The sequence below is a fragment of the Colossoma macropomum genome, unplaced genomic scaffold (genome assembly GCF_904425465.1).
Source record: "Colossoma macropomum unplaced genomic scaffold, Colossoma_macropomum, whole genome shotgun sequence".
In the NCBI taxonomy this organism is placed as follows: Eukaryota; Metazoa; Chordata; class Actinopteri; order Characiformes; family Serrasalmidae; genus Colossoma; species Colossoma macropomum.
This window is the reverse complement of record NW_023494803.1, coordinates 12,836,024-12,858,680: the sequence shown is the minus strand read 5'-3', so window position 1 is coordinate 12,858,680 and position 22,657 is coordinate 12,836,024. Positions and strand designations below refer to the sequence as shown.

General features: G+C 37.9%; 2 protein-coding genes across 2 annotated transcripts; both read right to left on the bottom strand.

Annotated features, from left to right (window-relative positions):
* Positions 1-678: 678 nt before the first annotated feature.
* LOC118823541 (cathepsin L1-like) lies at positions 679-8,056 on the bottom strand. Its single transcript, XM_036593230.1, has 9 exons — positions 7,931-8,056; positions 6,858-6,958; positions 5,862-6,004; positions 4,758-4,952; positions 3,504-3,695; positions 2,243-2,408; positions 1,538-1,643; positions 1,281-1,381; positions 679-941 (listed from the first exon to the last, which is right to left on the bottom strand). Exons 2-8 carry the CDS (start codon positions 6,955-6,957, stop codon positions 1,282-1,284), a joined length of 1,002 nt encoding a protein of 333 aa, XP_036449123.1. The 5' UTR covers position 6,958; positions 7,931-8,056; the 3' UTR covers positions 679-941; position 1,281.
* Positions 8,057-14,454: 6,398 nt separating this feature from the next.
* Positions 14,455-21,539, bottom strand: LOC118823542 (cathepsin L1-like). Its single transcript, XM_036593231.1, has 9 exons — positions 21,387-21,539; positions 20,061-20,182; positions 19,494-19,636; positions 18,280-18,474; positions 17,664-17,855; positions 17,281-17,446; positions 15,925-16,030; positions 15,097-15,198; positions 14,455-14,688 (listed from the first exon to the last, which is right to left on the bottom strand). Exons 2-8 carry the CDS (start codon positions 20,158-20,160, stop codon positions 15,099-15,101), a joined length of 1,002 nt encoding a protein of 333 aa, XP_036449124.1. The 5' UTR covers positions 20,161-20,182; positions 21,387-21,539; the 3' UTR covers positions 14,455-14,688; positions 15,097-15,098.
* Between the last annotated feature and the right edge of the window lie 1,118 nt (positions 21,540-22,657).

Below are 22,657 nucleotides of genomic sequence, written 5' to 3'. Positions count from 1 at the left end.
CAATATATGGCAGTCAACGTTTCCAAATACCGAAGAGAAATGTAAAAACAAAAAATATAAAGAGATGTCAATGACGTTATTTCTATCTCTGTCGCTCATTCACTCTTACTAAGGAAGTAAAAATTCTTTCCATTTTTATACTAGTGGGCTTGATAGCTAGCTAGCTAATATTAGCATTAGAATAATCTGTTTTTTTTGCCTCACACAAACCCAGTCAGCCAGCTAACAACCAAGTAAAACCCGACAGCCAGCATAATATGCCACAAACTCATAGTGTAGTTGGAAATCTTTACTCTGTAACCACTTACTGTTTGTCTGTAAATTGTAGTGTACTCTTGTTCTCCTCTGATGCCTGTACACCTTAAATATACAATACTTCCTGTATCTTCTTCTTTGCTTAATTCACAATATTACAGATTTTCAATAAGTTCTCATGTTTATTTTAGTGAGCTTTTAGCCAAAATCCTGTCTTAGTGGTTCAAGGTTTAATACATTATAGACAAAATTGCTAGTTGGAAACTTGCCCTTGGATAGTTTGCTGTTTCAAATGGTATTTCACAGAGAAAGGTAATTTCAGAGAGAGAGAGTGATTTATCACATTGTACCCAACACTAAAATTGCCAACTGTTCTAACATTCCATAAATGTAGTGCATTTTCAAACCAAGGACTCTGACAACCACTTTTTTCCCATCCCTTTTATTTTCTCCAATCACTTCATTTTTACATTCACACCATGTTCTCCTAATGCAGGAGAGAATTATAAAAAACAAAAACACTTTTATTGATTACAATTTAATAAAATTACTTTTATAACGTAAACAAAAGAGCAGTTTACAGTTTCTCCCTGAGGTCATGCTCAGTGGTGCATCTTAACGGCACGGCTGATGTTTCATTTCTGATAATCAGCTGCTCAGATTGCTGCCACCTTCTCACACAGAACCTGTTAAAATAAACATTTTTACATTAAAATGATTTGAATGATTTGTATAGTAAAAATGTGAAGAAATGTAATTGAAGCTATAATGAAGATTGCTAACAGTCTGTGTGATTTAGTACTGTTAATACAGTGATGGCCTGTAGTTAGAAGGAGATGCATTTACTTCAATTCAAATTACATGAATAATCTCTATCAACACAATTGGTCATTCAGTTTACTTATTTTAAACAATTATTGTGCCAATTTTATTCATGTGAAAAATGTACAATCTCTCTACAGGTCACTGAACCCACCCAGACCAATCAGACAACTAACAATAACAGTAACCAGCACCAAACTCACTTTAGACCAGTGGATAGCTGGACGCTGTGGCGATACCACACTGATTATTCTTGTTCCTGGACATCTTGATGTAGCCTTTGTTACCCCAGCCGAGACCCCAGCTGTAATACAGAACTGAGTGAGTTCCACTGTGGAAATGTCATCCAGTAGAACTTAAGCTAGTACTTAGTAGACTTCCTAGAATCTTAGAATTCACTTATATAATCTACCTAGACTTTAATAAATGAATCATACATTTATTTGTATTGTTTGTGTACCTGTTCTTGACCAGCCAGTAGTCCTGTCCACTCTCAGTGCCGTAACCAACAGCCAGGACGCCGTGATCCAGATCACTGCTGCTGCAGTCAGGCTCATCATAGATACCTACAATCAATCAATTAGTCAGTCAATCAATCAATCAATCAATCCATCCATCCATCCACCCCATTCCATTCCATTACATCCCATGAAGGAATCAACTGAGTAACTGAAATTCTCAACCTCACTGGCAGTTATTATCACAACGTGAAGCTTAGTGCTGGTTTCCCAGACATGGATTAAGCCTAGTCCTGGACTAAAATGCAGCCCCAGTTGGGATCTTTTTGATATGAGTTTAGGTTTAATCCAGGTTTAGGGAAACTGATATTCTGAAACTCTAAGAAGAATCGTCTGTTTTTTTTTACTGTGGAAAACCTTCAAGGATACAATTTTCTCAGAAATTTCTCAGAAGATGAGAAAATCTTTATATTTACACATTTGACCTTCTTGTCACCAAAGATAAATAGTTCAGTTCACTTCCAGCATCGGATGCAATGCAATCGATTACACATATGTCAAGGTATGTAGTGTATTTTCTTGGTTCAGATTGTTTTATCCTTACGGGAGTTACAACAGAATATTCGGGGCCTCTTTCGAATGAATTTCGAATGAAGTTTTCTCATGAGTGAATCATGAACAGTTGGTCGTTGGTGGATGACACTCACCTGACTCATAGAGCTGGAAGGAGGAGTGTCCAGCATCTATGGCCACAGAAACAGGACCAATGGTGGCCACGGCTTCCTGTAGAGCCTTCTCGTCTCCACTGGTGATGTCAACGTAGCCAGTGCAGGTGGCTCCCACAGAGTCTGGTTTAAACCTGCAATTACCGTCCTGCACAGTGGAGACAGAAAGCAGTCAAGCTAAGTATTCAAGTGACAGACCATCAAAGCCTTCTGTTCAAAAGTTTGGAATAATATAAAATCAATCTGGTTTCAGATAAATGTATAAAATGATTCTAAGCTGCTCGAACAGAACAACATCACAATGTTCAGATAATCAGCAGGACAGTAAGAGGCTGGAAGTAAGTCCAGAATGATGAACAGAGCTGTAGAAGGTCATCATTTATAAACTTCTTGATTGCAGAATTCTTGAAATATTGAATAAAACATCTAAAAACCCTTTTACTGAGTTGTTTTGTGATATTTAAATCAATAATAGCAAACGCTTTTAATATAGCAAGTGATTCCACTTTTTTCCAACTTTTAAACAAACAAATTCATGAGTCTGGCATGGTTTTAGATTTCATTTAAGGTTAAATTAAATATAGAAATTCCACAAATTCCAAATTCCAGTTCCAGGATAATAGCCGGTTTCTACATATGATGGACTTCTAATTCCAAACGAACACTGGCTTAGCAGTTTGATGCCCTCTAGTGGTCAAAGAATAAATATTGTTAGTAGAAAACTGCATTAGCCTCCATACAACTCTAGAACTTAACTGTAGGGTAAGAACGAACTTATTTTAATGAATTTCTGCTTTTGAAATGCATATTAATATTCACACAACTATGAAGGAACAACCTGTTGAAGAGGTTCCTTAATAGTAGCACAAAGTCTATTTCCACATGCTCAACTTGCCAGCATGCTAGCATTTATGGCTATGCTAACCTACAAAACCATTGAACACTGGAGTGTTGTAAGAAGAATGAACTGCAATATAAGCAAAACATTTAAAGATCTATACATAGAAAATTTTATGCAACAGTTCATCGCCTGTCTGGTCCTATAAATGAATAGTTTGAACAATAAACATAGCCAATTAGCATCAATTAGTAGTCTCATGTTAACTGACACTTTTGTCTTTACTTTAGCATCATTAGCATTTTGGTTGCATTATCCCTTTAATAAAGGCCTGCCCTAAACCTTTCCTTAGCTACGCTGGTGAGAACCATGAGGATATTTCTAAAATCCTTCTAGGTGACTTACTACGGCCTCGTAAGGGTAGGACTCCTCGGTGTCGATTCCCTTGTTGTCTTTGATGTAGTCAAAAGCCTGGTCCATCAGGCCTCCTCCACAGCCCATGTTCCCATAATCCCCAGAGCAGTCCACTAGCTGCTGCTCGCTGAGAGACACCAGCCTTCCTGTCTTCCTGAATGTCTGACCCTCCAGTGACCCAGTCTGAGATGATGAGGAGGTGATGGAGGAGTAGATGGAAAAGGAGAGAAGAATTAAAGAGGTTACAGGACTTTGTAACATTATTCATGTTAGGATTCACAGAATCTTTTTTCTTTTCACTCCTGAACGCTGAGACTGCACAATGATCCGCGTTCCCTGCAATCTTAAAAAGGACGTGCCATTTGGCGCGAAAAAGGTCCTTAACATGAACAAATCACGGCTGTCGGAACAAAACCTCGTATCTCCATTTTTTGTCGTTTTTCAGTTTCTGACATAATTTAGAACAGCCTGTTGCCCTTTACATTATGTGTAAATTTCATGATGAATAGACCAAAAGAAATGGCCCAGAATGACTTGGAAAAAAAGTCTGGTTCCATTGACTTACATTAAAAGTAAAGTATGTTTTTTCCTTCTCCTGTAAAGTTACCATTTTGGAGATACGAGGTTTTGTCCCAACAACAGTGAAATTTTAGTTGCTTAAAGAACCATTTTTGGCAATGAGAAGCGTGAAGAAGCTTTTTTTAGACTAAAGAACCTTAACACAATGTAAAGATTCTATTCCAGGGGTATCCAAACATTTTATTATATATAGTATGTAAATATATTTGTTCTCCTGTTGGGTTAGTGTGTGGAGGTGAGAGTAACTTTCTGGTGGGACAAATCAAACATCTTCAAGAGCCACACATTGGGCAGTCCTATTCTATGCTAATTAACAAATTCTTAACCAGAACCATATGTCCAAGCCAGGAACCATTCAGGAACACTTATTTTTCAGGCCATTTTTAAAAGATCTAATTGAAATCACTAATGTGATTTGAGTAGAGATCATTAGGTTACTAACTTAAGCATTCCAAACACCGTCTAACCTGCCCAGTCCAGGATCAAACCTGAGTTGAGACGACCTATGAAGGGTTCTATATACATTATTTATCACAGTGGTCTACAGCGACATTCACACAATGCAGAACTTTAATTATCCACTGACTTTCCACTGATCTACCTAACGTCCTCCAGATACCTCCAACTATGTCTGGTTCTGGTTTACTCTCTCAGGTTCTCCCTTACCGCACTGAAGGCCCAGCAGGATCCACAGTCCTTCTGGTCCTTAACATCCGTCACATAGCCCTTGGTCCTCCAGTCCACAGTGTCCGGCAGGGGAGCGCCCACTGCCTGTCGGAGGAATGTAGTTGCACCACGGGCCTTGGTCCTGTTGAAGGATCCCAGACAGCTCTTGAACAGCTGACGGTACTCCTGGTTGTTCTGTTGGAGAAGGAGATGTTAGGAGACGTAACCACTGCACCAAGTTCATGTTTCCAGACAAATGAATATAATTATAGTTGATGTGGTTTATGTGTATAAGTGTTGTTTTTCCATTTAGCTGTCTTCACAAATATGCTCAAATGATGAAAAGGTAACTTATGAGATCTGTAATGGTGGTTATTACTTAAAAATATATGCTTTTTATAGAAAATGCAGCTTTTTATTGTATTTATTTATTTTTTTTATATTTGGTTATGCCATTTTGTTTCAGTTATGGCTGTAGGCTTCTGTACATGTATTGGTTCGGAAATGTGTAATTTTCCATTTACCTCAGATGTAGTCGATTAGCCGAGATACGTTTGGTGTCCAAGTTTTACTTCTTTACTTTTAGCGCTGGAACTATGAGGCGAATGGTTCTAACAAACACTAGAAGCTGATAGTCACCCAAATCTTTTCTGTAAATACATCCTCAAAACTTCACCAACCTGCTCAAACCACATCTTCATTAATCTTGATTTAAAGAAAAACAGAATTTGTTAAAGTAACACCTGTTTGTCTAAAGTGGCTACTGCTCTGTTTAGCTGCACAGTGAAGTTTTGTTCATGTTTCCAGCTCACAGTAAGTCAAATTGTGCTGTGCTCCACCTTAATAAAGACATGGACATGGTCTGTTCAGGTTGAGAGACAGTTTGGGAATGCTTTTCCAGAACACATTTGGGTGACTATTGACTTCTAGTGTTTGTTATCAATGTTAGTCTCAAAGCTCCAGCCCTAAAACCGAAGAAGCAGAACTTCTCAGCTGATTTAACACATCTGGGATGAGTGAAAAACTATTTTTTTTCCGAACCATTTCTCTGAGTTTAGGAGTGTAAATACACAAAAATGTACATATATGTCTTTCTTCTCTCACCATGTCTGCAAAGTAGGTCATGCCAAGTCTGTAGTTTTTGATGCCCTGGTCAGCCAGCAGGTTGTGCACCAGGACCTGCTTACGATTGATCAGCCAGGTCATCTTACGCTGAGACTCTTCTTCTATAGAGTGGTAGACCTTACCTGTGAAGGAACATATATAGTGTAGTTGAAATGTCAGCCTGTAGTAAGTCAGATAAGCAAGTTGGAATCTCATTTCTTGCAATGTGTTATGTCCCTGTTTGTTCGCTAGAGGTCACTGTAAACAAAAAAATACTAATTGAGTGCAACATATACAAACATATTCCTGGCTGAAAGTCCTCATAAACTCTATATAATGCAGTTCCAGATTGAACTGAACAGCTTGATAAGTAGCTGAATTAAGAGCATGAACACATTAAAAAACTTATTTAATGCCTTATTAATGTGGAAAATGACATATATGGGTAGGAAATATCCTGTCAAGGAAATGAAACATACTTTAAACTGTATTTACACACAATTTTGTAGTTGTAGTAAGTTTATCTTTAAACTTCATGCATGTATAGAATTAATGTTGGTACCCCTTTAATATCTGGATGGAGTATTTTAATTAAATAACATTTAAAGCTGTTGATCTGAGCAGTGAGCATTTCTTTAGTCAACAAAAATACCACTTATATTAAATGAATGAATAATTGTGATGGTTCTGTGTGAATGAGTTATCTTTAACATTTTAAAAGCTCTCCTCAGGCCCAGTGTTCACAGTCACCATCCAACACTAGTTTATGAATCCTTAATGACATTGAATCAGTACTAAACTAAAGCTGTGATCTTCTAACTTACATATTCATAACTTTACTGAAAACAACACATTCTGAACACATTCTGACTTCTGTGTTTGTTTTTTGTACATTATACAGCAATTTTCCTGGATAAAAACACACTTACTGCCCAGACAAACAGTTTTAAACAGCTTTCTCAGCTGCCTAAGACTTTTGTGCAGGCGTTTTCTCACCAAACTTCAGTTTCCAGGCGTGGAACTCCATGTCCTCCAGCGAAATGCTGGCAGCACTGGCCACAGCCACAAGAGCGGCGACAGCGAGCAAAACCCTCATTCTGCACAGAGTGGGAAAAGACATTGGTGTTGAATGCAGATCATTATTGATTTATACCATTTTTTTCAATTTATGTTAAAATGCAGATTTTTTATTCTCTGTCAATATCTTAAATAATACATAAAGACTTTATATTAATATCTTTTAAGGTGAATTCCAGTTTAAAACTAGACTTTAATATGTTATTTGAGGTATTCCACTGTATTCTGCAGCGCAGCTTTATATCCCTCAGGCTCTTCAGTTTGACAGAATGAATGATTTTATACACATCTTCATTATGCAAATACATCACACAACGTATGTTAAAACAAGTCGTTTTCCGAATGTAAGCCCAACCTTCAAAATACATCATCAGAAGGGGGTTTTCTATGTGTTTAAATTGGAAAATGTCTCTCTAGGGATCACTGCAGAACCACTGTAGAACGCGATTAGGCACGTTTACAACAGCTGGTTAAATGTTAAGTGTTTGATTTTGGTCGAAGTGCCCCTTTAATGTAAGCTGTTCTAATTTATAATAATAACACTGAGCCTCATTCTCCAGTATCTTCCTAAGTTTGTTCTTAAGTGGGTTCTGGAGGAAGGTCCTAAGAGAAAGTCTACGTCAGATTCATGACGTGTTCTTAAAAGCGCAGAACAGTTCACACCTTTGTGCTTTTGAGTGTGTGTAGATTCTGTTCTTACCTAAGAACAAACCCCAAATAAGTGAACACTGGTGAATGTCAGAGTCTTTATGAAAACTGCATAAGTGGGTTTTAAGAAGAAATTTCTTCTTAAGAACGGTTGGGGAATGAGACCCAATCTTATTTTCAATTATAACACTTTACATTAAACACATTTTTATCTCCTGAAGGTTACATTTTCTGACACTCATACCAGAGACATTTCTAAATTGTATTTTTTGTATAATTAAAACGCTTGACTGTGTGTGTGTGTGTGTGTGTGTGTGTGTGTGTGTGTGTGTTTCAGCGCTCACCTGTCTGTGGTCCCCTGGATCTTTGATGTTACCGGTGTGTGTGAGAGAGAGAGCAGCAGAAGGGTGGAGGTCAGTCTGAGTGTTCTGATGTTTTATACTCCTCTACAGTCACTCTGATCAGGTGTCTGTCACATGCAATCATAAAACATCATTACACAAAGTGCTTAACAAACACATTTTACAGAGAAATTTACACCCCTCATTTACATATAAGAGACTCATACAGAAACTTGCAACTATTTTACTGATACATGAAGGAATCTGCCCAAAAACCGAGAGTCCAGAGTCTCTGTGCAAGCGTAAGGGGCAAGATGTAAAAAGAGAAAATATACATACACTATATTTTCAGTGTAAGGAAGCAGAAAACATATTAAACAGAAAATAACACACAACTAAGTCTAATATCAGATGTCTGAGTACTTAGTGTGTCACTCTTTACCAAAGTTCAGTCTTAGAAGGTGGTTGATCATTTTCTGAAGTAATCAAACACATTCAGTGATGTTGAGGTCTGGACTCTGGGGTGGTCAGTCCATTGTTCAGCTTCTTTGTTTGATGTGTCTGTCACCTTTTCTCAGTGAGGGTTCTTGACAGCTACACATCCTTTCAGACCCATAGTGCTGAGTTGTCTTCTCACAGTGAAAGGATGGACAGAAACACCTGTGGATGTTTTCAGATCTGAAGCAGCTTGATTTTCTCCTCTCTCTCAAAGATGAATGCTTTAAGTGCTGTTTATCTGATGGGGGCAGTTTTGATTTCTACCAGGTCTTCCAGGTGGTTGTTAGGAGACACATTTTCTCTGTAGCTTTTAATCATTTTTGAAAACACTATTATTTCATACTTATATTATATCTAATTTTCAAAACCACCAGTGAACCTACACATGTCTTCTGAATTTTATATGCAATATTAATGATGGTGAAATAAACAATGTGTTTTCTTTGGGGACTATTTTGATTGTTTGATGTATCCCTCCACCATGAAAGGATTTAGAAATTTGTTTTAGGCCAAGATCTTCTCAAAACTATCGTTAAATTATCAAAAAAAAATTTAATGTAATAAATTTCTGTGACGGGAGCTTTTAGAGGTGGACGTCTGGTTCCTATGACTACCACTGTGAACAATTCTGACTCTGTAAGTTTCTCTAGATCGCATCATTTCACACCAAACCACTCTGAATGAATAATGTGATCAGTTTACCTTCAAACTACTTACTTAAACTCTTGCTTAATTAGTTTCTTATTCACTCAAAGATAAAATCGTTTATGTGTGGGTGTCTAACCTCTGAAAAAAAGATGGTCCTTCAAAGGTTATTTAGTAAAGACAATGGTTTTGTATGGATTGGTGAACACTCAAAAAAGCATTTGCCTGACTAAATGGTTCTCTGCATGGTGAAATGGTTCTTCAGTTTGATGGAGAACGTTTTGTATATGGTTTTATAAAGCACTAAAAAAAGTTCTGCTATTGTTACAATGTTAAGCTTGTATACAATAGAAGAACACTTTTTGGTGCTACATAGAACCATTTTCAAAATGGCTCTATACAGAACCATATACAACACTTTATCCATCAATCTGAAGAACCATTTCACCATACACAGAACACTTTAAGCGTGCAAGTGGTTCTTTGAGTGTTCATGGTTCTGTATAAAACCACTGTCTTTACTAAACAACCCTTGAAGAACCATCTTTTTAAGAACGTATTCTGTAATTGGACTCTGCTTGCACAGCAGTTGGAAAAGTTCCACTATTTTATAATCATAATTGTGCATGCATGACTGAGTGATCTGATGATGTGAGCTTTGATGATCATAATGATCAGCTGACTGCATGTGAAATGAATAATACAACTACAGTCAACACAATGCATTCCCTAGCACTTACAGTAATAAACCCAGCTTAATGTACTGACCACTCTATGTAATCATCCTGGGGTATGGTTTATAACAAACTACTCTCCATGTGCTCAGGGTACAAAAAAAGTGGACCTGTGACCTAGCCATAGAGGACTCAGATCTGAACTGAGATTTGTTTTGGAAGAATATATTCTTTTCATGTAAAAATTTGCTCATCAGCTGATACACTATAGATTGCATGCAGATTTCATATATCCCCTTTCCGGGCATTCCAAATGAAACTTTCCACTGATATACTATAAATGCTCTGCGGATGCTCTGAACATTTATTCATGTTTTCTGGAAGTGTCCTCCAGTGAAACATCTCTTCCTTGCTCTCTGCTCAGAAATAAAGCTGGCCTTGTATATATCTCACTGCTGTCTGAACAAAACCTCATTTTTCAGTTTTTGACATAATTTGAAAATACCTGTTGCCCTTTACACTGGTGTACATTTCATGATGAATGGACCAAAAGAAATGGCCCAAAATGACTTGGAAAAAATTCTGGTTCCATTGACTTACATTAAAAGTAAAGCAGGTTTTTTGCTTCTCCTGTAAAGTTACCATTTTGGAGCTGTATGTATATATATATATATATATATATATATATATATATATATATATATATATATACTATATTTTTTTTGTTTGTTTGTTTCTTCACAGAGATACTTTAGAGACACTTTTCTCAGAGACACTTTAATACTTAACTTGAAACCCAGTCAAACGAAAATAGTAATGGCTTCTCTGACAGCTGTGAAGTAAGTAATTTTGAAATCTCGTACAGAACCGAGCGTGCACTAAAGATCTACATTTTATGGATGTCCTGGTTCTGGAGCAGCTGCTGCCAGACTGAATCAAGCAAAGGCTGATACTGTGGTCACCTGGTCTCCAGTAGTTGACTCTGTCAAAACAATCTGGAACAGGACCCTGTCTAGTTGAATTTATTTAATTAACTTTGCGTCTTTGTGTATGTCTATTCGTTTGTTTGTTTGTCTGCTTTTGTACTGAAAATGGTATATAAAAATACTTTCTGTATTCTGTATTCATGAGCATAATCAAAGTTATTTTTGCTGGTGGAACAAGATCTCATATCTCCAGGATGATAATTTTACAGGAAAAGGGAAAAAATGTTCTCAATTTTAAGTGGAAGTTAATGGAGTAGATTTTTTTGGAGTATTTGTATGGGTCCATTCATCATAATATGTCAGCATGTTGTAAAGGGCAGGTAACATTTTCACATTCTGTAAAAAAGTACAAAACTAATAGGGAAAAGGTTTACAGATAGCATATCGCTGTTGTCGGAAGAAAAATGGTAACTTCACAGGAGAAGGAAAAAATACACTTTACTTTTAATGTAAGTCAATGGAACCAGAATTTTTTCCAAGTCATTTTTGGCTGTTCGTTTTGGCCCATTCATCATGAATTTTACACACAACGTAAAGGGCAACAGGTATTTTCAAATTATGTCAAAAACCAAAAAAACGACAAACAAAAAGGAGATGCAAGGTTTTCTTCCAACAACAGTGATATATATAACGGAGTACAAAAAAAGTCATCCCCCAACATCCCAGATGTTAATGCACCAATATTAGCAGCATTACCTTTGTGCAAACTGCATGTCTAAAACTCACTGTCTCACTGTTATCTATAAACATTAATTAATGTATGTTAGCACTGCTAAACACAGTTTTGTGCTGTTGTAACAGCTGTACAGATTCCTGCTGATTCAGCTCCAGTGACTCTGCATATACTGTGACTGTACAGTTTTGGTCAGAGGTCATAAACAGAGATAAGAACCAAATATGTTACTGTTTAGTGACTTTGGGTTTGGTTGTCACATGAGCCTTGTGACATAGTGACCTCTGACCCCACAGTTTATGTTCTAGTGATGAAAGTAACAACAACTGTGCATTGGTACAGACTGTAGTGTGCAGCTATGCCTTCCTGCAACAAAATCATCTGTATTCTCTTCATTTGCAACAACAACAACAAAAACAATATTAAACAGTGAAAGAGCACATTGCTTTAAAAAGCTGTGTTGTAAAAGCAGTAAAGCAGCAGAGCATGCACTGTTCTGTTTATTGAATGCTGTACAATCACCAAGTAAACACATAGGCGTTATCAGTGTGTGAAATCCCCCCCTGGTATTCGGGGGTCCCATGTTGAGTACTAACTCACTCACCATAGCAGCACTGATGCTTCAGTGTCAGTAAAATGTTTGTTTTATCAGTTGTTCTTCTGTAAAGTCTCTGTTCTAGTGCGGTTCTGCGCTCCTCCTCACAGTAACTGAGATCTTACTCGTCTCCTCTTCTGTAGAGTCTCTGTTCTAGTGCGGTTCTGCGCTCTTCCTCACATTAACTGAGATCTTCCTCGTCTCCTCTTCTGTAGAGTCTCTGTTCTAGTGCGGTTCTGCGCTCTTCCTCACAGTAACTGAGATCTTCCTCGTCTCCTCTTCTGTAGAGTCTCTGTTCTAGTGCGGTTCTGCGCTCTTCCTCACATTTAACTGAGGTCCTCCTCGTCTTCTCTTCTGTCTTCAGTGTGAGAAATGAGGAACAGTCACTCTTTACACCAAACTCTTGGGAAACTGGTGCATTTTCAGATTTACAGATCTGCTGCAGCTCATTGTAAAGTTTTTCAGAGGAATCTGGGCAGAGTTACAGTTTCTAGACTGTGAAGGACCAACTGGGTGAACCAGTCTGCTACAGCGCCACCCTGAGGCAGAGCAGTGCTGCAGCTCTAGTTAGTTAAGAACACCTGTGGGAATGTTGGGGTGTGGGGATTGCAGAACTGCACTAGTCTACATGTAGCGTGCCGGTTTAGAGGCTAAGTTCCCCTCGGAAAGATCAGGCGGGGCTCCAAAGTTCGACTTGCACACTCATGATATTTTATTTGCACACAAGCAGGCAAAAAGTGAAAGAAAATACTGAAAAAATAAACGGGCTGCAGGGCAACTAAAATGACTAAGACAGAAATGGATTATTTCCAAGCATGCAAGCAGTCCACTATGGATATTCCTGGCTAGGCGTCAGCCAGGTTGTGCCGGCGGCCGCAAGGCCATATAGACACATCCTCTCCCCCTTGAATGAATTTCACCCCCCTTTTAACACCCTAGCCCCACCCCATCTGGTTAACCCAAACCATTCCCCAGGGCTAGTGAGGGGATACACAAAACAAACAATAACCAACCAACTTCAGGACAATAAACACAATACAAATAATACACATGACAAGAAGCTTCCTTTTACCAGTAATCACACTCATTTACATTAATTTACCCCTACCCTTTTTCTGTCTCTCCCCCAGGTTCTCGGATCCCACCTCCCCCCTCCTACACACAGCCGTGGGCTCTACCGGCCAGTATAAGGGAAGCCCTGGAAGGCGCCCGCACTCCCCTGAGGACCAGGTAAGTATTTCTTCTATAGACATTTTATCATAGTCTAGGTTTCACTCCAGTCGTTGCCCCCCTTTCTATGCCCTGGTGTCCTTTCACAGTCTTGGTGATGGGACAGATTTACTGACCCCATCACAACACCAAAGACAGAAACTGATTGTGAGTGAAGCAGATAAACAATGAGCTTCACTGAATCTGGATTTGAGAATGTAATTTACCCAAACAGACAGCACAGTGTTTGTTTTCAGAAACTCCCCAGGGATTTTGATTTCAGACATTCAGGGGGTCCACGAAGTTAATTAGGGGCCCCTAAACCCCCAGACCCCCTTTATTTCACCCTTTGGACTTTATCATGCTGCTTTAATTTGGATATGTACTAAGCATAAACATGTAGCAGCTAAAGGCAGCTGCAGTGAAGGCCTGACAAAGCATCTCAGGGTAGGAAACTCAGCATTTAGTGATGTCCATGGGATCTAGACTTCAGGCAGTCATTGACTGCAAAGTACTGGCATCAGAGTATTAAAAATAATACTTGTATCTATAATTGTTAGTTTGTCCAATTACTTTTGAGCCTGTGAAAACGGGGGATTATGTGAAAAATAGCTATAATACCCTAAACAGTTGATGCAATATTTTTGTTAAACCCATTGAATTAAAGTTGAAAGTCTACACTTCAGTCACATCTTGATGGCTTCATTTCAAATCCATTGTGTTGGTGTACAGAGGCAAAGTCACAAAAACGGTGTCAGTGTCCAAATACTTATGAACCGGACTCTATATAGTTTATTATTTTCTATATTTAATTTATTGGATATCATTTTATGTCAACACCTGCACTAAGAGAAATTCCTTGTACACCTGATACTTGGTGGATGAAAGATTCTGATTGTGGTTCACAGTCTGTATAGTCCAGATACAGAAACTAAACTGTCTGATTTAATCCTCTGTTTTTGTGATGTCACAATAACCACTGCTTTTATGACCTACTGCAGTTTAACCCACTCATTCTGGAGTGTTTCAGCTTTTTATAATGAGATGTAATACTATAATTATATATAATACTATAATAATTAAGGCTCAGTAACAAAGCCTGTTTTAGTGTAGGGATAAGGAGAGGTGGATATGTTTATGTAAATATGAATTATGGCTGTTTTTTGTACATAAAACCACACAAACATCAAGTGGACCTCAAATGTAGAATGTGGGCTCCTTAAATATCCACAACAGAACCACTTTTTGGTAAACATTCATTTTATTTTCACACTCACACTCATTTTTGCACTCAAATCATGTTTTCCACTCAGTCAGTGGTAAAGTAGTGAAAGATTAATTTCAGCTACAGTGGACAGTTTTACACAGTTGCTGTAAACATAATCAGCGTGTAATTCCTGAGGAAAATCTCAGACTCTCATCAGATGATGAAGATTAACAAAACCTATGAGTTGTTCATGGAGGTGTTGGTTCACTCCCATCTGTAGAGAAACAACATTTAGTGAAGTAACTACATAATTCGTTTAATAACATGATTATATTACTATAAGTAATCGTTCATGTAGACATCAATAAAAATATATATTTCAAAATCATTGCATTGGCCTTAACTAAACTGCCCAAACTAAGCCTATATGTGCCTATATATCAACTTATTACTGTAAAGCTGAACTTCTCAAAAATGTTATATGTACATTTTGTGCATTTATATAAACACTGCTGTGAAAATAAATGGGCCAAACCCAAAATGGAAAAATAATGAGCTAGTTTGTGTTTGATGTGAGACCGAATATTCTCTCTAGAATTTAGTCTGGACCCTGACCAGCCAGAACCATCAGTAAACAATCATCAGGAAAAAGAAATTATTAATGCTGCTGCGCTAAACCCACCTTTAGACCAGTGGATAGCTGGCTGCTGTGGCGATACCACACTGATTATTCTTGTTCCTGGACATCTTGATGTAGCCTTCATCACCCCACCCAGTACCCCAGCTGCAAAACCAAATGTAATTCTTTAATTAATCACTCATGTGGACCACTGACCTGGTTTACACTGCATTTTTTTACATTCCATGTCATATTGGTTATAGTTATACGGTAAAATGTTATCAGAGATTAATAAAGTTACATTTATGCTTGTTTACATTTCTTTATAGTGTGTTATAGTATGGTAAATCTTACTATTTGTGGTATAAAAAATGACCAATACGTGACATCACTTGCACACTTTGTTTTTGTCCTCATGAGCCAAAATAGAGATTTAGATTTGATTTCAGTTATGAGACAGTATTTTTATTTGATTCAATTAATAAACAAATACTACATAGTTTAAACAAACTATTTCAAGCTGTGAAATCAAGTTGTTGCTGTATTCACACCTGCTGATGAAATTTAGGTGTCCAGCATCCCTACAGACCCTGTATCACCATTCAAGGCAAGCAATTTACTATAAGTGCTTTTGGCGTATGCTAATTTTTGCTACTCCAGAAAGCCATTATGACATCAAACATTATGGCTTAATGACATTTAACAGCAAAGGTAACATGACACTGCTGCATCACTGGATATGATCTGTCATGAGGACATCTTGCATGGCTTTTATGGCATGGTTATGTCAACGTAATATAGAAGTGTTGTTTTTCAAAGCTTTCCTTTTAACCTGAATCTGTCTTTTTTATGCATCATCGGTTTTGATTGCCTACTTGTTGGTTTATGTACCTGTTCTTGACCAGCCAGTAGTCCTGTCCACTCTCAGTGCCGTAACCAACAGCCAGGACGGCGTGATCCAGTTCAGTGCTGCTGCAGGAAGGCTCATCATAGACACCTACAATCAATCAACAAGACATCAGTTTATCACCTAGAAACATGCGCTTCCTGAAGAAAATGCAGAGTGATTGCGCAGGTGGTTGCTAAGGTGGTGCCAAAACATGTTTTAGGTGCTTGCTGTGGTATCCTGTCCTAGGGTAGAAGGTAGGGTCCTGCTGAATGGTTTGTATGGTAACCATGCTAGGGTGTTGCTAGGTGGTTGCTATGGTATCCTAGGTGGTTGCTAAGGTATTGCTAGATGGTAACTATGGTATATGAGGTAGTTGCAAGGGTGTTGTTAGGTGGCTGCTATGGCATTTGAGGTCGTTAAGAGGGTGTTGCTAGGTGGTTGCTAGGGTATTGCTTGGTGGTTTGCTATGGTATGTTAGGTGGTTGCTAAGGAATTGCTTGATGGTTACTCTGGAATCATAGGCGGTTGCTAGGGTGTTGGTAGGTGGCTGCTATGGTATCTTAGGTCGTTTAAAGGCTGTAGCTAGGTAGTTGCTAGGGTATTGCTTGGTGGTTGCTATGCTATTCTAGGTGGATGCTAGGGTATTGCTAGATGGTTGCTCTGGAATGCCAGGTGGTTGCTAGAGTGTTGCTAGGTAGTTGCTTTGCTATCCTAGGTGGTTGCTAGGGTATTGCTAGATGGTTGCACCAGAATCCCAGGCAGTTGCTAAGGTGTTGCTAGGTAGTTGATATGGTATTTAAGGTCCTTAAAAAGGTGTTGCTAGTTGGTTGCTAGGTTTTTGCTAGGTGGTTGCTATGGTATCCTAGGTGGTTGCTCTCAAATCCCAGGTGGTTGCTAGAGTGTTGCTAGGTGGATGTTATGATATCTGAGGTTGTTAATAGGGTCAAACATTAGGACATCAGTGAATACGCAAATGTTTGTTCTCAAATACGATCTGATCTAAAGTCTTATCTTTAAAAGCTTGTTTTAAATACAAATTTAAACAGGAAATTTATTTCCAAAGCAAACATTATGCATTGGAAGTTGTTCTGTGCAGCCGACAGTGTTATATATGTATGTTCTTCAATGTTGTTGGAAAAGTGTCATGAAGCTGCTTAAGAAAATGCCAAGAGTGCGTAAAGGAAGATCTAAAAGAGAAGCTAATGTGCATATAGATTTGTTTCAGCACATTTTGGTGATTGTGTAGGTCTTTATGTGTTATTTAATAGTTCAGATCTTCATCATTATTCTGAAATAGTAATAAAAAGATGTACGTTGTATGCTTGTAGCAGTGGTATTTAGTGAGACAAGAGGGTCACCTGACTCATAGAGCTGGAAAGAGGACTCTCCAGCATCTATGGCCACAGAAACAGGTCCAACAGTGGCCACGGCTTCCTGCAGGGCTTCCTCATCTCCTTTGTTGATGTCCACATAGCCTGTGCAGGTAGCTCCCACAGTGGCTGGATTAAACCTGCACTCACCATCCTGCAGAGAGAGAGGAAGAGAGAGGGGTCATTTGAGTCCAGGAGGACCTGATCAGACCACTTTCCACCATCATCAGGCCTTGTTTTTTTTCCAATATATAATAGCCATAGTTATTAGTCATAGTTATTAGCGTTTCTCAGCATGTTTTAACATTCACAAAAACGTGATTATAAACTTACTATCTTTGTCAAGTGACAGTTAGTTATTGTCCACTCACTATGCCCTCGTAGGGGTATGACTCCTCCGTGTCCAGTCCTCCATTCTCCTTAACGTACTCAAAAGCCTGGTCCATCCAGCCACCATTGCAGCCCTCATTCCCAAAAGCCCTGGAGCAGTCCACCAGCTGCTGCTCGCTGAGGGAGATCAGACTACCTGTCTTCCTGAACATCTGACCTTCTAGAGCCCCTGTCTGAGAGATGGAGGAAGCGAGAGATGACGACAGTTTAATGGACTGTTTTAGCATCATTCACAATCAGTTAGCTACAGTGCTAAATTTGGGCCCACACTGGCATCCTTCATTGCTACCATTCAATGAAGTACGACAAAATCACAGCAAATGTTCTGTTAACATAAAGCAGCTCTGTGCTAAAGCTGTGTGTATATTTATCTTCATGTTCATCAAAGTATCTTCCTTGGTATTACAAGGAAGACATGATCTTTTCTGTTAGAGTCGCTGTAAAAAACTCAATGCTGATAAATCTTTTCATAATTAGTTCACTTGAAGCTTTTGGACATAGTGTTGCTGTTCACTTAATACTAATGACTGGTTTTTAGAAGTAGATGCTGGTATCTATGCCACTAGAGGCCAATGATCAAAACCGGTACTCCCTTACCGCACTGAAGGCCCAGCAGGATCCACAGTCCTTCTGGTCCTTTACGCCGGTAACGTAGCCCTTGGTCCTCCAGTCTACAGTGTCGGGCAGAGCAGCGCCCCCTGCCTGTCGGAGAAATGCAGTGGCACTGTGGGTCTTTGTCCTGTTGAAGGATCCCAGGCAGCCCTTAAGCATCTGTCTGTATTCTTGGTTGTCCTGTTGGTCAGATGATGAGAGGTTTAAACATTTTTTTCTTCCAAAATGCAGCAATAAAGGTGAAAAATAGAGAGCAGTTATGTAAAAAAGAAACCAAACAAACAAACAAACAAAACATTTTGAGTATGAGTATTTTGTCTGGGCCAGCTGTCTTTAAAAATACAGTGTAATGACATAAAGTCAACTTATGAGGTCTTTATATACTTTTTAATGGAAAGTCATGGTTCTACAGAGTTCAATTCCAAACTAAGTTAATGAGCTGGAGCAGGTGTGGCAGATTGTGGTTGGAACTGGACTCCACAACAAGGCAGACATCTAAGTCCAGGGTTGTAGTGCACCTGATGACAAAATCCCACTGTCTCTTTGAAATAAACTGGATAAATATACATCATGCCAAACTGGAACTTGAGCAATTTTCAATTGTTGTTGTTCCTGCACTAATTTGTTTTAAAGCTGGGTGACATGCCAAAAATATTACATTGCAATACATCAAGAAATTTTCATCATACACGGTATGTCATGATATTTATTTGTTCAGACATCTGAACTGAAAAAAAGAGCCAGTGGTACGAGATTTTAAATAATACTATCAAAAACGGTGAATTTATTTTTATTCAATATTTGGCACTAATCCAGTTAAATGGAACTAATTTTGCCCTCTTTATAATGAAGCATGCAATTGATCAGTTGTACTGATGATATGCATGATATGTTCAGAAATGCATATTGTATTTAATTGTGATAAAATTTACCGTGCAATTTCAATATATATTGTTGTATTGTTCAGCCCTAATTTGAGCAGAAAAAGAAAGAGGACAAATTAAAATTGTATTATTTTCAAGAATTTCAACTCTTTCCATCACACTATAGCCCCCTTTGTTTCCCTGAGTCCGTACAAATCACTGGCGGCTGTTGCCAGCACCATAAAGATGCCAAGAGAGCCAAGCGTACAAAATACGTGCAATGTTACATAATAACTTGATCTTTATAAACGTAATGCACATGCTGTGAGATCTCACCATGTCTGCAAAGTAGGTCATGCCGAGTCTGTAGCTTTTGATGTTCTGGTCAGCCAGCATGTTGTGCACCAGGACCTGTTTACGATTGATCAGCCAGATCATCTTACGCTGAGACTCTTCTTCTATAGAGTGGTAGATCTTATCTAATACAGAAACATGTGAGAATTAGACAGACAGAGGATGCATGTGACTGATTGAACTTGAGCTTGAAGAAGAAAAAGAACACTAAGTTTACAAAATAACAATACAAGTTTATTTTTTTACAGAATACGATTTGGGTAAAAATGTTGTACTCTAATTTGCAGCACATAAATTACAATAAAGAACCAGACAATTTAAAAGCTCAAAATAACTTCTGACTCAAAATGAAACTGCAAATTAAGAACCTTTTATACTGCTTACATCTACTGTCTCATTTACTGAAAGAGCTGGTACTGGAAAAAGGTAGCGGCTGAATTTGGACTGTGGGTGTGATTTGAGTGGAAAATCACTGTTTCAGTTCTTCAGTCTGTTATTTTGCTTCATTTTAATCGAATCATTTATTCATAGATAAATAAGGATCCTCACCAAACTTCAGCTTCCAGGCGTGGAACTCCAGATCCTCCAGAGAGACGCTGGCTGCCCCGGCCACGACCACCAGAGCGGCAATAGAGAGTAAAACCCTCATTCTGAGCAGAGTGAGAAGAAACCTGTGTGGTGGAGACAGGATGATGTCAATGAGATAAAAGAACTGCTCAATCTGTTCTCATGAATACTGCAGCACTTCCCCTCACTGTTACTCACATCCTTTACAATTCAGTGAACAGAAAACACCAAAACAGGCTCAGCCCTAGTGTTTCTGACATATATGATATATTAGATATGGGACATTATTGTTATTATTATTGTTATTATTATTATTATTATTATTATTATTATTACGTATAGGAACTACATATATGGGACATGTCATTACATATATTAAATATTATTCATATGTATGTAATACATAGGGGATATTTTAATATTCTTACAGATACCGACAAATATGATGCAGGAGACATTTTATTATTACATTTAGGTACTAATATGTTAGATGCAATCTTATAATGTATAGATAGTAATTTTATATTGTTGCTGTCCAAAGAAAAACAAGTATTTCCAAAATGAAAAAAACTTTGAACTTTAAAACTTAGGTCAAAAAAGTTGTTTGCTTTTTAATGTAAGTTAATGTAAAGAGAATTATTTAAAGCAATTTTGGAGCATTTCTGTTAAAGGCAGCTGAGCAACAATATATAGAATACATATTATGCATATTACTATTACATAGAGATATTGACATATCGTTACTGTTAGGACAAAATACTGTATCTCCATTCCTGTCCCTGTGTGAAAATGTAATGAAAAATGGACTAAAAGAAGTGTTTCAGAGTTACTGGAACTTTTTTAACTTCCATTGAAATTTAACAACGGTTTTTACTGCTAAGTTACCATTTTTGCAAACTCAAGGTTGTGTTTTGACTGTGACAACATATATAATACTTATGCAAAATATTATTAATACATTTAGTTACATGTTGCTATTGTCAGAAGAAAACTGAATCTTTCAGTTTTTGACAAAATTTTCAAAGGCTTGTTGTCCTTTTCATTGTGTGTAAATTTTAAGAATGGACCAAAAAAAAAAGGCCTAAAATTACTTGGATAAACATCCGTTTCCATTGACTTACATTAAAAGTAAAGTATGTTTTTTCCTTCTCCTGTAAAGTTACCATTTTGGAGATCCGAGGTTTTCTTCTGACAGCAGTGATATATATCATATATAGGACATTATTATATTACTCAAAGTTAGCTACATATGAAAATGGGGCATAGTCATATGTCCTGACAAAGAAAACAAACCTGTGTAGTACATACCTGTTTGTAGTGCTCCGTAAGTCTTGCAGCCACCTGTATGTGTTTATGTTTCTATATGCAGATGGATTTTAGCGCGGCTTTTCTGATTTATATACTGACTGTGCTACATGTGGAATCAGGTGCCTGTCACATGCACAGCCACAAAACACAAAACACAAGAGCTACACACTTTGTCCAACCCATGCATGTGTTTTGGGGAACTTACGTAATAATTTTAGCATGAGAGGAGAACGCAGTGTGGGGGAAGTTACAGCTCCTCCACCAGTGACTAACACAGTGGAAGCTTCCGGTAAACAGGGAAATTCTGATGAACCTCGAGAGTTTGTTTTTATCCTTCTCAGCACACAGTGAGGGGAAACAAGCATTCACTTTCATTTTGGTTAGTTAATAAGTGCAGTTTCCCCACTTTAAATTGACATCAAATAGTGTCTTTTGACTTTGTTTTTATCGATTGGAAAAAAGTATGTATTTATAAGCATAAATAAAGCAAAACACTACAAATTATTAAAATAAGCACTCTGTTGCAAAGCTGATGTTGGCAATAACAGTTTGGAGAAGTGCTTAGTAAGGGCTAATTAGCTTTTTCCAGCATTGTGCTTCATTGTGGCCCGTTCCTCTTCAAATCCTCAATGTTACGAAGGTCCCTCGCAGTTTCAAAAACCTCCATAAATGTTTTAAGGGGATTCAAGTCATGGGTTTAGCTAGAGAATGCACCTTCACCTTCTTTTTAGAAGCCAGTCATATATATATATATATATATATATATATATATATATATATATATATATATATATATATATATATATATAAATATTACCTCTACATTTAACCCATCTGTGCAGTGAACCACCCACATACACACTAGTGAACACACACACTAGGGGGCAGTGAGCACCATAGATATGGGTGTAGTGTAACCATAGATATGGGTGCAGTGTAGCTATAGATATGGGTGTAGTGTAGCCATAGATATGGATGTAGTGTAAACATAGACATGGGTGCAGTGTAGCTATAGATATGGGTGTAGTGTAGCCATAGATATGGATGTAGTGTAAACATAGATATGGGTGTAGTATATCTATAGATATGGGTGTAGGGTAATGGCTGTAACCAAGGAAATAGACCCCAGCATCCCCACAGAAATAGGAGCCTAACCACCAACATTGCTATAGTGTAACCACTGAAATGGGTGTAGATGAATCATAGAAAGGTATGTAGAGTAACCAAACCAATGAGTGTAGTGAAAGCATGGAAATGGGTGTAGTTCAATG

Bases quoted from the DNA above. Each gene is read 5' to 3' on its own strand.
- LOC118823541 (XM_036593230.1), bottom strand. From the start codon at position 6,957: ATGAGGGTTTTGCTCGCTGTCGCCGCTCTTGTGGCTGTGGCCAGTGCT. The intron at 4,953-5,861 runs GTGAGAGAAGAA...CTTCTCCAACAG, and splicing joins TGACCTACTTTGCAGACATG to AACAACCAGGAGTACCGTCA. The intron at 2,409-3,503 runs GTAAGTCACCTA...TCCACTGTGCAG, and splicing joins CCTACCCTTACGAGGCCGTA to GACGGTAATTGCAGGTTTAA.
- LOC118823542 (XM_036593231.1), bottom strand. From the start codon at position 20,160: ATGAGGGTTTTACTCTCTATTGCCGCTCTGGTGGTCGTGGCCGGGGCA. The intron at 19,637-20,060 runs GTGAGGATCCTT...TTTCTGTATTAG, and splicing joins CGCCTGGAAGCTGAAGTTTG to ATAAGATCTACCACTCTATA. The intron at 17,447-17,663 runs GTGAGTGGACAA...CTCTCTCTGCAG, and splicing joins CATACCCCTACGAGGGCATA to GATGGTGAGTGCAGGTTTAA.